The sequence below is a fragment of the Hyperolius riggenbachi genome, chromosome 7 (genome assembly GCF_040937935.1).
Source record: "Hyperolius riggenbachi isolate aHypRig1 chromosome 7, aHypRig1.pri, whole genome shotgun sequence".
Taxonomy (NCBI): domain Eukaryota; kingdom Metazoa; phylum Chordata; class Amphibia; order Anura; family Hyperoliidae; genus Hyperolius; species Hyperolius riggenbachi.
The window spans coordinates 182151966-182167579 of NC_090652.1; the positions used below are offsets into that span (position 1 = coordinate 182151966).

Sequence of the window (15614 nt, forward strand, 5' to 3'; positions counted from 1 at the left end):
GAGAAGGCACCCGCCGCCCGGAGAAGGAGCCCTTATCGCTGCCAGGAGAAGAAGAGCTGAGAGGTCTGAGAGGGAAACGGCCACCACAGTTGCCAGCCTCTAGCAAGCCCACCACTAACCCAGCCTCAGGGCCAGCGAGGGAAACGGCCGCCGTATACAAAGACTAAGTCAGTGTACGGGGTAAACTGGGCTTGGGGAGTGGGACTGTCACTGGGAGTGGGAAGTGTTGTTGTTGTAGTACTAGTAGTATCACTGCCCCCCAGCCCCCAGCATCTAACAGTGCCAGTCAGCACGTCTTCCCATGACAAAGCATGCTGGAACCTGGCTGGGACTTTTAGTGCCCCTCAATGTGACAGCGTGCTAGAACACACAGCATAATGTGACACCTTGCTGGAACGCACGATGACATGAGACAGTGCAGTTCCTAGCATACACCTCAGTGGGAGTGTCTGAAGACTCTGGGAGGATAAAGTCCTACATCACATCCATTCTCCTCCAATCCAACTGGATCGGGTACATCGTGCTCTACGTGCCATGCCACAGGGTGACTCCCCTCCCAGGGACGTTATATGCAGAGTCTACCATTTTGCCATTAACCTCCTTAGCGGTAACCCCGTGTGTGACACGGGGTAAGCCGCCGGAGGGTGCCGCTCAGGCCCTGCTGGGCCGATTTGCTTAATTTTTTTTTTGCTGGACGCAGCTAGCACTTTGCTAGCTGCGCCAGCACCCCGATCGCCGCCGCCGCGCGCCCGATCGCCGCTATCCGGTGCGGCGCGCGGCCCCCCCCCCCCCCAGACCCCGAGCGCTGCCTGGCCAATCAGTGCCAGGCAGCGCCGAGGGGTGGATCGGGTCTCCCAATGACGTCCCGACGTCGCTGACGTCGGTGACGTCATCCCGCCCCGTCGCCATGGCGACGGGGGAAGCCCTCCAGGAAATCCCGTTCTTTGAACGGGATTTCCTGATCGCCTATCGCCGGAGGCGATCGGCGGGGCTGGGGGGATGCCGCTGAGCAGCGGCTATCATGTAGCGAGCCCTCGGCTCGCTACATGATAAAAAAAAAAAAAAAATTAAAAAAAACTGTTGCGCTTCCCCCTGGCGGTATTTTTCATACCGCCAAGGGGGTTAAAGAAGCCATCATGGCAGTGGCTAGACGTCACAGCACTATTGACTTTGATGGAGCCCAGATCCCACTCTACCAGAATTTGGCCCCTTCACCTTGGCCCAAAGAAAAGCACTTCAGCCATTTCTTCAAGTTCTACAGGACGAGGGAGCGATCTACCGCTGGGGTTTTCCCTTCAATCTTCAAGCAAAGATTGGTTCCCGCTCAGCTATCCTATGCACACCTGCTGATGTCCCTGCCTTTTGCTCTTCCTTGGAGATCAAACCGCTACCACTTCCATTATAGGACCCTGACTTGCGGCTGATTAATTCACCGCAGAAAAAAAAAATCAGCGCAAGAAGCCCTGACTGATGCACCCTCGTGTGTTGTCTGTGTTTTTTCAGATTATTCCTGAGAGTACACGAGTGAACTGTTCTCACTTTTATTTTTACTTCCCCCTTTTCTTTTTGAAACAAAGCACCCTGTGGCCCTTAGACTCACACTTCACATGTTGTTTTTTTTGCTTGGTGACCTGGACTTATCTATTATGATAACTGATATACCACCTGATCTCTGCATTATTGCGATATACCCATCTCAAACACCTATAATCTTAACACGATGGCTGGTTTGTTTACTATCTTTAAAGAGACTCTGTAACCTCAAAAACATCCCCTGGGGGGTACTCACCTCGGGTGGGGGAAGCCTCCGGATCCTAATGAGGCTTCCCACGCCGTCCTCTGTCCCACGGGGGTCTCGCTGCAGCCCTCCGAACAGCCGGCGACAGACCAGACTGTAAATTCAATATTTACCTTTGCTGGCTCCAGCGGGGGCGCTGTGGCCGCTTTCGGCTCCGAACTACACGGAAATACCCGATCTCAGTCAGGTCCGCTCTACTGCGCAGGCGCCGGAAACTTGCGCCTGCGCAGTACAGCAGACCCGACGGCGATCGGGTATTTCCGCCTAGTTCGGAGCCGACAGCCGTCAGAGCGCCTGCGCAGGAGCCGGGAAGGTAAATATTGACGTCATCTTTCACGGAGGGCTGCAGCGAGACCCCTGAGGGACGGAGGATGGCGTGGGAAGCCTCATTAGGATCCGGAGGCTTCCCCCGAGGTGAGTACCCCCCAGGGGACGTTTTGACGTTACAGATCCTCTTTAATGTCACTTTGCATGTATACCATGTTTTATGCCTATATTTCACTGGGTACTTTCATGTTTTGCTACCCCTGTGCACGCCCGCCATCAGGGGGGTACAACTGTCACTTCCGTCATGGGCCCGGGGCGGGCCCAGGGCCGCAGCCTCGGGCCCCTCCAGGCATTAACCTCCTGACTGAGCGCTCCTGTCCCCCTAGACCTGTGGTCCGCGGCTCACTGGTGGTCCGCGGGACGTTCCCAGTTGGGCCGCAGGACTGTCTCCCTCTGTCTGCAAGCTTGTTGAAACACAGGGCGGACGGCGGCATTATGGGTAATTAACCCTGCCGCATACAGCCACTGAGCTGAGGCAATTACAACTCATTTGAACCACCGTGGCTACATGTAATGAGCAAGCCTGGTTGCTGGGTAGCAAACTAACTGTGTGGGGGTGGGGAGCATGGTCGCCTGAGCCTCATCTATTATTATTTAATATTTGTATAGCGCCGATATCTTCCGCAGCGTTGTACAGAGTATATAGTTTTGTTCTTCAGGCGGTGCATGACTGAATGGCTGCTGCTGGGAGTTCTCCTCTGGCCATGATTGTGGAAATCAATACCTAGATTCAATGTAATGTTTTTCAACATCATTTTATGTATGTTCCGGCCCCCCAGCAGTCTGAAGTATGTTGACCCCGCCCTTGACCAAAAAAGTTTGGGGACCCCTGTTGTAAATGTTGGTGGGCACGGGGGTGGGGTGGCTAGAGGGCGTGCACAGCAGTCAGTAGAAGGGCCCAGGCTTGATGTTGTGTGAGGGGCCCCAAAATTTCTGATGGCGGCCCTGCCCCTGTGACATACAAGACTGTATTTTCGATGAGCGCCCAGTCCTGTTCCTCTAGACTCACCATCATGGCGGTCTAATCAATACTTGCTCTTGCATACTTTCCTTTTATTTTCCCGCCTTCTCTTCCCCTGTGCGTATCATTATTTTACTCCAACACCAATCATCTTACAAGTTCTCCAGCTTCTGAAAAGCTCATAGCTATTTATAGAGATGTGTATGCCCGGGGTTCTGAGATACTCCTTGTGTGTGGAATGTCCCTTCGTAACCCACCCATTATGGCTTTACAGGCTATTTCAGTAGTTTCAGATTTATGTCGCATAATGTATAGCTTTTTACTATTGTGCTTTGGGATTTGGAATTTTCCTTTCCCGTTACTCTCTTTCTCTTATCCCTCCTATGCTCCTTTTCTCTTTTCTCTCTCTAGCTCTCTGCTGATCTGCACCGGGCCGGCCCTGACCTCACCCTTAGCACGCCATAAACATCCTCAAAATTCAAACCTTTAATACGAAGGGACTTAACCTCCCTGAAAAGCGTAGAGCCCTTTTATGCCAACTCCATAAACAGCATGTGCACATTGTGTTCCTGCAAAAAACGCACTTTAAGGGCAACTCTCGCCCCAAACTCACAGATAAATATTATACTCGGCCTTTTTCAGTAATTAACCTGGCACAAAAACCAAAGGTGTAGCAATACTACTATCCAAACAATTTAAGTTCCAGTTTTTGCAGGAGCACAAATATAACACGGGCCGTTTCCTTTTTATAAAAGGTACTTATTTATCCCACACTTTCACACTTGGCACTTATTACGCCCCTAATAGTGGACAACCGGATTTTTTGGTCAGGGCCCTTGATAGCTTTGCGAAGGGAAGCCTGATCATTGGAGTCGATCTCAACATGGTCCTGGATCCAACCACAGATTGCTCCACGGGTAAGAGCTCCCTAACCAACAGAGCAATTGCTAAGTGTAGAAGGGAGTTGGTTCAGCGCCAATTAGTCGATGTATGGAGAATGCAATACCCAACCGGGCGCATTTATACTTTTTTCTCCAATCTACACAACTCTTACACGCATATTGACCATATCTTCATCTCAATAAATTTACTTTCTGAACAAATTTCTTCGGAGATTGGTATTATGACGCTATCTGATCGCTCCCCGGTTACTTTGGAGATGGGTATCAGTCCTAAAAGAAAACTCCCCAGACAGTGGCGCCTGAACATTTCCCTCCTACAGGATAAAGATTTTAAACATTCCATTTCTAACGCCCTTCAGGATTATTTCTCAACAAACACCACTGACGAGGTTTCTCTTTCATCAATATGGGAGGCACATAAGTGTACCATTAGGGGGAAAATGATACAAGAGGCGAGCTTCAGACACAAAAAAGACAAGAAAAAATTCTTCATAGCTTAAACACTATCAGAGTTTCCACAAGAAAACCTTATCAAACGCTGACTTGCAAACTCTGCAAACGGAAAGAGAGAAGCTGAAATCTCTTCTCTTTCACAAGGAGAAACACGTTCATACTACGAGTATGGAAACAAGTGCAGTAGAATGTTAGCCAGGGCTCTTCGGGAAAGCTATGCCCACACTAACGTGGCCCACATCCAAGATCGCTCGGGCGTTAAAAAATATAGATCTGAATTAATCGCCAAGGTTTTCAGGGATTATTACCACTCCCTCTATAACTTACGATCTAACAGCTCTGATCCTCCTAGCCAGGCAAGGTCTCAGGCTATCAACGCATACCTACAAGCTGCTGGCTTACCCAAATTGACCGATCAAATTATCTGTGATCTAGAAATCCCTATATCTGATTTTGAACTTAGACGAGCTATAAAATCTTAGGCCACTGGCAAGGCCCCTGGCCTCCCACTTGATTATTACAAATACATGCTTTAGTATCAGAAGATGCTCCCCCTCTAGTTTACACAGGGATATGTTGGCTGCCCAGATAGCGGTTATTCCTAAACCGGGTAAGGACGCCACCTTGAGCTCTAATTATCGTCCCATTTCTCTTTTAAACGCTGACCTGAAACTATTTGTTAAAGTGATGACAAACAGGCTTTTCCCCCTTATGGATTCGCTAGTACATCCAGAACAAACAGGGTTTATACCAGGACAAGAGGCGAGAGACAACACCAAACGCACAATTCCAATGGGCGCATAAGTCACTTACCCCTTTGCTACTTCTATCCACTGACACAGAGAAGGCATTCAATAGAGTAGACTGGGGCTCTTTAGAGGCTACACTTCAACATATAGGCCTTGGTCAAAATATGTTGCGTTGGATTATGGCACTCTACTCTATCCATCTGTGCAGGTTCGCGTTAATGGAGTTGTTGTTTCCGCCTCTTTCCCTATTGCCAATGGTACAAGGCAGGGTTGGCCCCCTTTCCCTTTTTAATGTTTGCCTTATCATTAGAACCTTTCCTACGTACTATCCGCAAAAATGTGAACATCAGAGGCCCCCAACTCCCGTCATCTGAGCACAGGGAGGCGGCCTACGCGGATGATCTGCTTTTCTACCTTTTAGAACCCCACACCTCCCTTCCTTCTTTGGAATTGGAATTAAAAACATACCAATAAATTTCTAATATCAAAATAAATCCAGACAAATGTCAAGCCATGGGTGTATCTATGCCAGCTAACTTATGTTCCCAGATCAAAAATAACTTTCCTTATAAATGGTCACTGCAAGCTATTACATATCTTGGGATCCGCATCCCTTCCTCACTAACTGATCTATGCACACTTAATTTTGTCCCTTTGACCCAAACTCTAACTTCTGATTTACAATGATGGGACAAGCCTTGCTTCTCCTAGCTGGGAAGGATCAATATTTTAAAAATGAATATTTTACCAAGAATATTATACCCATTACCAAACCATACCAATAGCCTTGCCAGCGGAACACTTTAAGACCTTACGGAAACAATTCATCTGGAAACACAAGCCCCCACGCATTTGTTACACTGCACTTGTTTTACCCAAGGATTCTGGTGGTTTAGCTGTGCCAGATATGGGGAAATACCATACAGCAGCCTCCTTGACCAGCCTAATCAATTGGCACAGATATTCCAATCAGAAAAGATGGGTACAATTAGCGCAAGATCTTGTTGGCACGGAGCTTTGTGTTTATCCTTGGTCTTCGGTTAAAATACAAAATGAATATCTCTCAGTGAATTCTACCCTAAGTGCTTTCTTCAGGGTCCGCCATCTCCCAGATATGTCTCCTTGGCCCTCTCCCATGGTGCCCCTACTAAACAATCCTCTATTTCCTCCAGGATGTTCTTCTCAGAGCTATGCCTGCTGGAGAATGGTTGATATAATTAGATGCCGTTACTTCATTCATAATAGAGCTTGGATTTCACTCTCGCAGTTACGTGACTCACGTTCATGTCCATTCTTGGAAGAGTGGGGCCACATGTAATTTGTTCATTAGTTCTTTGGGAAATAGGGAGCAATTATCTAGACCACTCTCTACTCTCGAGAATCTATGTCTCTCTAAAGGCAATATTAAAAAAACGCTTACCCAGTTATATCAACTTCTGCTTTCAGATACTACCTGGTCTTTAGAACTCAAATCCAAATGGGAATCTGAAATCAACTGTGTGTTTTCTAATGAGCATTGGCAGAAGATACTCACGCTAAACCAATCTGCCTCAGTGTCCTCTCGGATCAAAGAATCCAATTTAAAAATTTTGTCCATGTGGTATCTGACTCCGAGCAGACTAAATAAAATCTTCCCTAATACTAGCTCTCAATGCTGGCGATGCGATAATGCTGTAGGAACATTAACCCACATATTCTGGGACTGTAGAAAAAATGGAAAGCGGAGGTGCGCTCCATAGTGTAAAACCAATTTTAATGAGTTAAAATGCGCATAACACAATTGCACTTACTAGAAAGTAGATGCATACAAGCATATCAGATAAGGGCAAAGCCCTGTCCTGGGAAGCCGCCTGCTGCGTCCTCCGTGGCCTGTGGAAGTCATGGTCCAGATGAGAGGGACTGGGGTGGCTGGCCCAGGAAACTAGAGCGTGCTGGCAGCATCACAATGTGTTTCGGCGAATCCTCGCCTTCCTCAGACCTGATCTGATATGCTTGTATGCATCTACTTTCTAGTAAGTGCAATTGTCTTATGCGCATTTTAACTCATTAAAATTGGTTTTACACTATGGAGCGCTCCTCCGCTTTCCATTTTTTCTGCTTTTTTATAAGAATGCCTTCTAGCCGGACATGAAGGAGCTGCCTACTGTGTGAAACCATACACCTTTGCCCATACATCCCCGGTGTCCAGAAGCGCAAGATTTCCCTTCGCTTTTTATTCTGGGACTGTGAAGCTATTCTGGCAGTCAGTCCAGAAATACATTAAAATCCTAACGGATGGAGATCCGGTTGACGACCCCTCATACTACCTGCTCCACAATACCCCAAAACCCATAAAAACATGTAAGTGTTCTTTGTCTCGCCATTTGATCCAAGCTGCAAGCGTTCTTATTGCTCGACACTGGAAATCACAAAATGTGCCCTCAATAAGGGAGTGGATCAATGAGATAAAGTTTGTCTACCAGATAGAGTACATGACTTACACTTTCCACGACCGGGACGAGGCCTTCTCACGTACCTGGATTCACTGTGACATGTTTCTAGAATCAGAAGAATATCAACAAATTCCCCAGGACACTTAATATTTCATATTTTTCCCTTCGTAGTGGGGTATTTATACACTCTTCTTTGCAAACTCGAGTTTTTTGTTGGGTGACGTGGAGTCTAGGGGGGGTTGGTTCGGCCTAGATCTTCTTGCAGATCTTTTCTTTTGTTCCATCTACTTATGGGCTCTCTGGGATTGGACTCCAGGAGACCAATACTCTCCTTTTTTCCTCCTGTTTTCTCCTTCTCTTTCTCTTTCCATTCTTTCTCTCCTCCTCTTTGTCTCCTATTATTTACTCCTCTTCCTAGTAGTAATACTGCAGTTTTATTCTTTAAGTTAACATCTCCAAACGCAAATTTATAATGGGCCATGTGTGGCTCTATAATTCCTCTGCCAATTGTATGAGACACAATATACCTTTTTTGCTGTTTATTTGGTCTTTAATGGGAGGGAGGGTGAGGCCCTTGGGCTCAAGACTAACTGTTGTGCACATTAGTACGGAATGTTATATACGACTTTTGGCTGGGGGCTTCTCTCCCCACTAAGTGCTACTGCTATTTGTCTGTGACTGCAGTTAGTGACTCTTGTTGTTTTGTTTAAAATGTTCTTTCTTACTAAAATAAAGAATCTTAAAAAAAAAAAAGTTACTTACCAAAAAAATTCACCAAAACTCCTCCAATCATGGCACCACATCCTCTACCAAGTCCTAAATGGAGACCTTGCAGGATACCTTGAGCAGATGTTCGTAATGTAGGTGGAACTGCTGCACTGAGATAGGAAATACAAGCAGCCCATATTGCTGCATGAGTTACACCTGTAATAAACAAAAAAGTAGTTTATTCAGACAAGGGCCAATCAAATGTATAATGTACGATAGCCCTTTTACAACATCCATATTACTTTTCATTTCAATGGATTGATTTACAGAAACTCTTTATAGGGAACCTGAAGCAAGGAAAATTATTTAAACACATGATGTAGCTGCAAATGAATATTACATACTAACCTCACCATCAGTTCCTCTCAGAAGCTCACCATTTTTTCTTACAGTGATCCCTTCCAGTTCTGACAATATTTTGTCAGAACTGAAATATACCAGTGGCTGTCAGTTATATATAAGCCGCTGTCAGTTACAACTATGGCTCAAGTGAGTGATATTACAGTTTAACAGTATGCTGAGCAGGAAGCTGCTAGGGGGTAATGGCCATTTTTAAAATGCAGCCGAGGATAATATTGCCCGTTTAACTCTCTAGTAAGCCCACATCTGGAATATGGAATTCAGTTCTGGGCACCACATTACAGGAAAGATATTGCAGTTTTAGAGCAGGTGCAGAGACAAGCAACTACATTGATACAAGGGATAGAAGGTCTCACTTAAAGAGAACCCGAGATGGGATTTAGTAATGTTAGTAGGGCACAGAGGCTGGTTGTGCACACTATCAACAGCCTCTGTTGCCCTATTGTGTGCCCCCAGGCCCCCCTTCGCTCTGCTGTCCCCTGTAACAAAAACCGCCGTGCTAGCGACATACAGCATGTCGCCAGCAGGATGTTTACCTATGAGGTGCCTGTCACTGCCGCTCCCCCGCCTCTTCTATATCGCCTCTCCCCACCCACATCTCTTCCCTCCAATCAGCGGGAGGGAAGGGACACGGGTGGGGAGCGCCGATATAGAGGAGGCGGGGAAGCGGCGGTGACAGGCACTCACAGGTAAACAGCCTGCTGGCGACACGCTGTGTGTCGCTAGCACGGCAATTTTTGTTACAGGGGATAGCAGAGCGCAGGGGGGGCCTGGGGATACACAATAGGGCAACAGAGGCTGGTGATAGTGTGCACAACCAGCCTCTGTGCCGTAATAACATTATTAAATCCCACCTCGGGTACTCTTTAACAAGATAGGTTAGATAAACTGGGTTTATTTAGTCTAGAGCAGTGATGGCTAACCTTGGCACTCCAGCTGTGACAACACTACAAATCCCATCATGCCTCTGCCTCCCCGACTTATGCTTAGAGCTGTCAGAGTATTGCAATGCCTCATGGGACTTTTAGTTCCACCACAGCTGGAGTGCCAAGGTTAGCCATCACTGGTCTAGAGAAAAGACGCCTTATTAATTAACATGCATGTCTTATCTAATTAACATGTATAAATACATTAGAGGGCAATACAAAAGCTTGGCGGAAGAGCTTTTCGTCCCTAGGCCTTCACAAAGGACTAGAGGACACGATCTGCGCATGGAGAAAAAATGTTTTAGACATTTATTTAGGAAGGGATTCTTTACAGTAAGAGTGAATAAGATGTGGAATGCATTGCCACAGAAAGTAGTTATGGAAAATTCTATATCTGCATTTAAAAGGGGGTTTAGATGCTTTCCTTGCATTGAAAGATATCCATGGCTATAATTACTAGGTAATGCTCAGTGGTGTTGATCCAGGGATTTTATCTGATTGCCATCTGGAGTAGGGAAGGAATTTTTTCCCTTTTTGGGCTAATTGGACCATGCCTTGTAAGGCTTTTTTGCCTTCCTCTGGATCAACAGGGCTATGTGAGGGAACAGACTGGTGTTGTACTTTGTTTTCTGGTTGAACTCGACGGACATATGTCTTTTTTCAACCCAAATAACTATGTAACTATGTTATGTACATATAAAGGAAACATAACTTCATAGTGTGAAACCGTAATTCACCTCAATTAGCGCAGGTGCCTGTTAGATCGGAACGCAACTTGCACAATCGCACGCCATCTGCGCTGCTATGCGCTGCGCTGCTGATCCCATTCATAACAAAAATGCATGCAGCAGAACAATAGCACATGGCACTGCTGCGCATATGATGGGAACGGTAGAAAGGCTGTCTATGCCCTTCTACCGTTCTTGCGTGTCTCATACTATATACGCGATGCCAAAATACGCACGGTGGCGCATATAGTCTGAACAAGGCCTAAGTGTACTGTACACCCAGTGCCTGAAGTGGATCCAACAACACTGTACTCTCCCCTTTCTCCAGTGATCCACACACCCGGTCCTCAATGCACACAATGTGCTCACCAGAAGGATTTGATGACCCTTAACAGACCAGCACTCTCAGCTTGTTACCTCTGTTTGCTGGGCATTGGCTGCCTCTTCAGTTCACACTTCCTAGTGGCCCTTAAAAAACTCCAGAGCAGACGGCCATAACGTAAAACCGTTGAATAATATCCAAATATAAAAAGAATTGCACTTACAAACATCCAGATAAAATGTGCATATAATAAAATCCTCCCATGTGTAGTTCCCAGCGTCTCCCTTCCTGCCCTTAGACGGTGCTTGGTTGGAGCAGGAAGGGAGGCACTGTGAACTACGCATGGGAGGATTTTATTGTATGCGCATTTTATCTGGATGTTTGTACTCTGCTGCTGCTCAGCATGGTAACTATGGAGAACCCGGAGGGTCACAGTGTGACATCATCAGGCAATGTGGAACTTTCAAGTGTCTGCTCGTATATTGTGACTTGCTGTAAGCCGGAAAGTTATGGATGGTATATTCAAACATCTTGATGTCAGGGCCAGATTACCTGAGAATGGTCCAGAGTATTCCTCATTGTTCTCTTATCTGGGTTGGCTGCTAGGCAGCAGCTGTGTACAAAACTAGCCCACCCAGCCCCTCCTACCTCCTCCCAGGGGCTCATATTACAGCTTACAGGCTAGCACACCTGAGAATGTTCCAGAGGTTTCCCATTGTCTGAAGTTAGGTGTATCTTCTGGAAACAGCTGGCCACCCAGTCCCTCCTATTCTCCACCCACAGGTCTCTGGTGTAGCATGGTGAATATAAAGACTGCAGTGCTGGAGGAGGGGGAGAGTGAGAACGGATATGAGCAGGATAAGAATCTCTGATTTGCTGGTGGACTTTGTAAGAAGGGGTAGGCTGCGGCGCCCTTCTGACCACACTGCGGAGAGAGAGCAATGTGACGTGAGCATGAGATTGTCATTTGCTGGTGGACTTTGTAAGTAGCAGTAGGCTGTGGCGCCCTTCTGATCACATTGGAAAGGAGAAGCAGAAGAACAGCAGGAGGCTGTTACATAGTTCTTTGGGTTGCAAAAGGACATACATCCATCGAGTTCAACCAGAGAACAAAGTACAACACCAGCCTGCTCCCTCACATATCCCTGTTGATCCAGAGGAAGGCAAAAAACTCTTACAAGGCATGGTCCAATTAGCCCAAAAAGGGAAAAAATTACTTCCCGACTCCAAATGGCAATCTGATAAAATCCCTGGAACATCATCATTGGGCATTACCTAGTAATTGTAGCCATGGATGTCTTTCAATGCAAGGAAAGCATCTAAGCCATCTTTAAATGCAGGTATAGAATTTTCCATAACTACTTCCTGTGGCAATGCATTCCACATCTTAATCACTCTTACTGTAAAGAACCCTTTCCTAAATAAATGGCTAAAACGTTTTTCCTCCATGCGCAGATCATGTCCTCTAGTCCTTTCAGAAGGCCTAGGGACAAAAAGCTCATCCGCCAAGCTATTATATTGCCCTCTGATGTATTTATACATGTTAATTAGATCCCCTCTAAGGCGTCTTTTCTCTAGACTAAATAAACCCAGTTTATCTAACCTTTCTTGGTAAGTGAGACCTTCCATCCCACGTATCAATTTTGTTGCTCGTCTCTGCACCTGCTCTAAAACTGCAATATCTTTCCTCTAATGTGGTGCCCAGAACTGAATTTCATATTCCAGATGTGGCCTTACTAGAGAGTTAAACAGGGGCAATATTATGCTAGCATCTCGAGTTTTTATTTACCTTTTAATGCATCCCAAAATGTTATTAGCTTTAGCTGCAGAGGCTTGGCATTGCGTACGATTATTTAACTTGTTGTCGATGAGTACTCCTAAGTCCTTCGCCAAGTTTGATGTCCCCAACTGTATACCATTTATTTTGTATGGTGCTAGACCATTGGTACGGCCAAAATGCATGACTACATTTTTCAACATTGATTTTCATCTGCCATTTATGTGCCCATATAGCCATCCTATCCAGATCCTGTTGCAATATGTCCCTATCTTCCTGAGAGTTGATGATTCTGCACAATTTTGTATCATCTGCAAAAATAGCAACATTGCTTTCTACTGCATCTACTAGGTCATTAATAAATAAACTGAAGAGCACTGGACCCAGTACAGACCCCTGTGGGACCCCACTGCTAACAGTAACCCATTTTGAGTATGATCCATTGTCCACAACTCTTTGTTTTCTGTCCATTAGCCAGTTCCCTATCCATGCACACAGATTGGAGGACTTTCCCTGGGTTGTTTTTATCAGACTGTACTGATTCACTTGGAGGGTAATTTCTGACCCTGGATGGCATTGGATGGAACAACTTCACCTCTCCTTCATACAGCCCTGGAAGACTGTCATTTAGTTGTCATGTGCTTTGGACTGGACTGCTGACATTACTACCAGGACTTTCCTGCTGAAGCACATGGGATTTTGTTGCCATTGAAGGTACTGTGGACTTTGTTGGGTTGCAGAGTGTAGATTCCTCTTTTACTCCTTGGAATATATTTTCTGGAAGCTGTACGTTGTCCACCTTGCTGTGTTATAGTCACCTTGTAGCTTAACCACTTCAGCCTTCAGTCGTTTTTCACCTTATGCATCCGAGCAATTTTCCCCTCCCATTCATTCGCCAATAACTTTTTCACGACTTATCACAGTTAATTGATCTTTATCTTGTTTTTTCCACCTTCAATTAGGCTTTCTTTGGGTTGTACATTTTGCTAAGAATTATTTTTTTCTAAATGCATTTTAACAGGAATATTAAGAAAGAAGAGCTAAGCGTTTTCAGCCATTATACTGTAGCTAAAATAATACATGCTACCAGAATTAAATCACATGTATTTTATTTGCCAATTTGTCCCAGTTATTACACCATTTAAATTATGTCCCTATCACAATGTATGGCGCCAATATTTTATTTGGAAATAAAGGTGCATTTTTTTTTTGTTTTGCATCCATCACTATTTACAAGCTTATAATTTAAAAAAAATATTAGTTGTATACCCTCTTCACATGCATATTAAAAAAAAAGTTCAGACCCTTAGGTAACTATTTATGGTTCCTTAAATGTAATTTATTGTGTCTTTTTGTAATAAAAATCTATGTGCATGTAGTTTTACTATTTGGCCACAAGATGGCCAAAGTGATTTTTTTGTTTTTCTATCCTGGGAGCGAGCACGCTCGCTTACAGGAACTACAAGGAGGACTTTTTTTTTCTTTTTTCAGAGAGACCGTAGTTTTTTACCGGGGACTTAGATCATTGTTCCCATTCATTGATCTCCGGGCTACAGTGGGGGGCGGCACGGGAGCGCGCCGGCACTCGCATGATCATGCAGGGAGCGCACAGACATTCAGAGCAGCAGCCTTTTGGACATGAAAGTCACGTCCAAAAGGCAAAAATGGTTAATAAACCTCTTAATCTGAGAACTACCTGTGTGTGCTCAGGGCTTACCAACCTCTCACAGACCTTGCTGTGACACACGGGCTATTGTTTTGCCCTTGCCCCATCTCACTCCTTTCTGCTTCTTCCATTTATTTTCCTTTCTATTCATAGTTTCCCACCATGTAACTATTTTTATTATGAATGTATATAGCACTGACATTTTCGGTGGCACTAAACAGAGTGCAAAATAGTGTCAATGACTGTCCTCAGAGGAGCTCACAGTCTAATCCTACTATCGTTAAAGGTCTAATATCCTACCACATTATTATGTATTTACAGTATATAGTACTAACATCTTCTACGGCACTTTACAGAGTACATAATCATGTCACTGACTGTCTTCAGAGGAGCTCACAACCTAATCCTACCATAGTCATAGTGTAATATCCTACCATATTATTATTATGTATTTTAATAGCACTAACACCTTCTGCATTGGCACTTTACAGAGTACAAAGTTATGTCACTGACTGTCTTTAATCAGTTTCACCTACTTAGTGCATACATTTCGATACCTTGGATGAGCCATCATGTACAATTTTAGGCGACCAAACTAATTACGGGAGCCAGGTGGTGAATATTAACACACCCTATGTTTAAAACAAATTATTGCCACCGTCTCATACCACTTTAAGGACTCAAACCCACAAGAGCGATTTTCTGAGCGTTTAGGGAGCGATTCAAACCACTAGCGATTTCCCTAAACGCTCAGCTAATGTTACCAAATCGCAAAATGCAGGACATGCAGCATTTTTCGCGTTTAGCGTTAGCGATTAGCATTTCTGCAATGTAAAGTATATAATCTGTAAAATAATATCAAAGTGCTATAGCTGATACAGAATTAAAAACTGTAAAAGGTCCCAACGGAGTGCGCTACCACAAGGTCCGGCAAGACCTAAACACTTGTATACAATCACTTAAGCGCACATCCTATTTCATATAAAAAGTCCACATAGACATCATTCAGGAGTTCTCAATGCCGTTCTCATATGCAATTTCTTGATCTCTTGTGCCACCATCACCATGGACACCCAACAGTAAACAGACTCACCAGATGTATTGGCCACTGCTAGACTGGCCAACCATGCACAAATCCAGGAGCCTCCATACTTCAGGATCCTGGTACCGCTGTAATGCTGTCCGTTTAGACCACCATCATCCTCCCCATATTCCATGCAAAGTACCTCAAAGAAATAGCCTCCATAGCATAACTCCGTATAAAACTTAAAACTTTAATTATAAAATTGCACTCACATGCTCCAGAATGTATTGCACATATAGAGTTTTACGGGCTCTCCCCCGTTGCCTGGCAGGGCACAGCTTGAGTTGGGTCCTCCCGTTCCCCCTCCACTCAGCTTGCAGACACCACCGCCTCCACCGGTCGTTCGCTTCCTGGTATGTCC

The 15614-nt window shown here is 45.2% G+C and overlaps 1 protein-coding gene across 3 annotated transcripts in view; it reads right to left on the reverse strand.

The window, feature by feature from the left end:
- Positions 1–15614, reverse strand: part of MFSD6 (major facilitator superfamily domain containing 6) — a 538131-nt gene that overhangs the window by 268506 nt on the left and 254011 nt on the right. For all 3 annotated transcript variants that reach the window (XM_068244933.1, XM_068244934.1, XM_068244935.1), the window contains one exon: positions 8385–8546. In XM_068244933.1, the coding sequence (XP_068101034.1) occupies positions 8385–8546 (162 nt within the window). The remainder of the gene's footprint in view (positions 1–8384; positions 8547–15614) is intronic.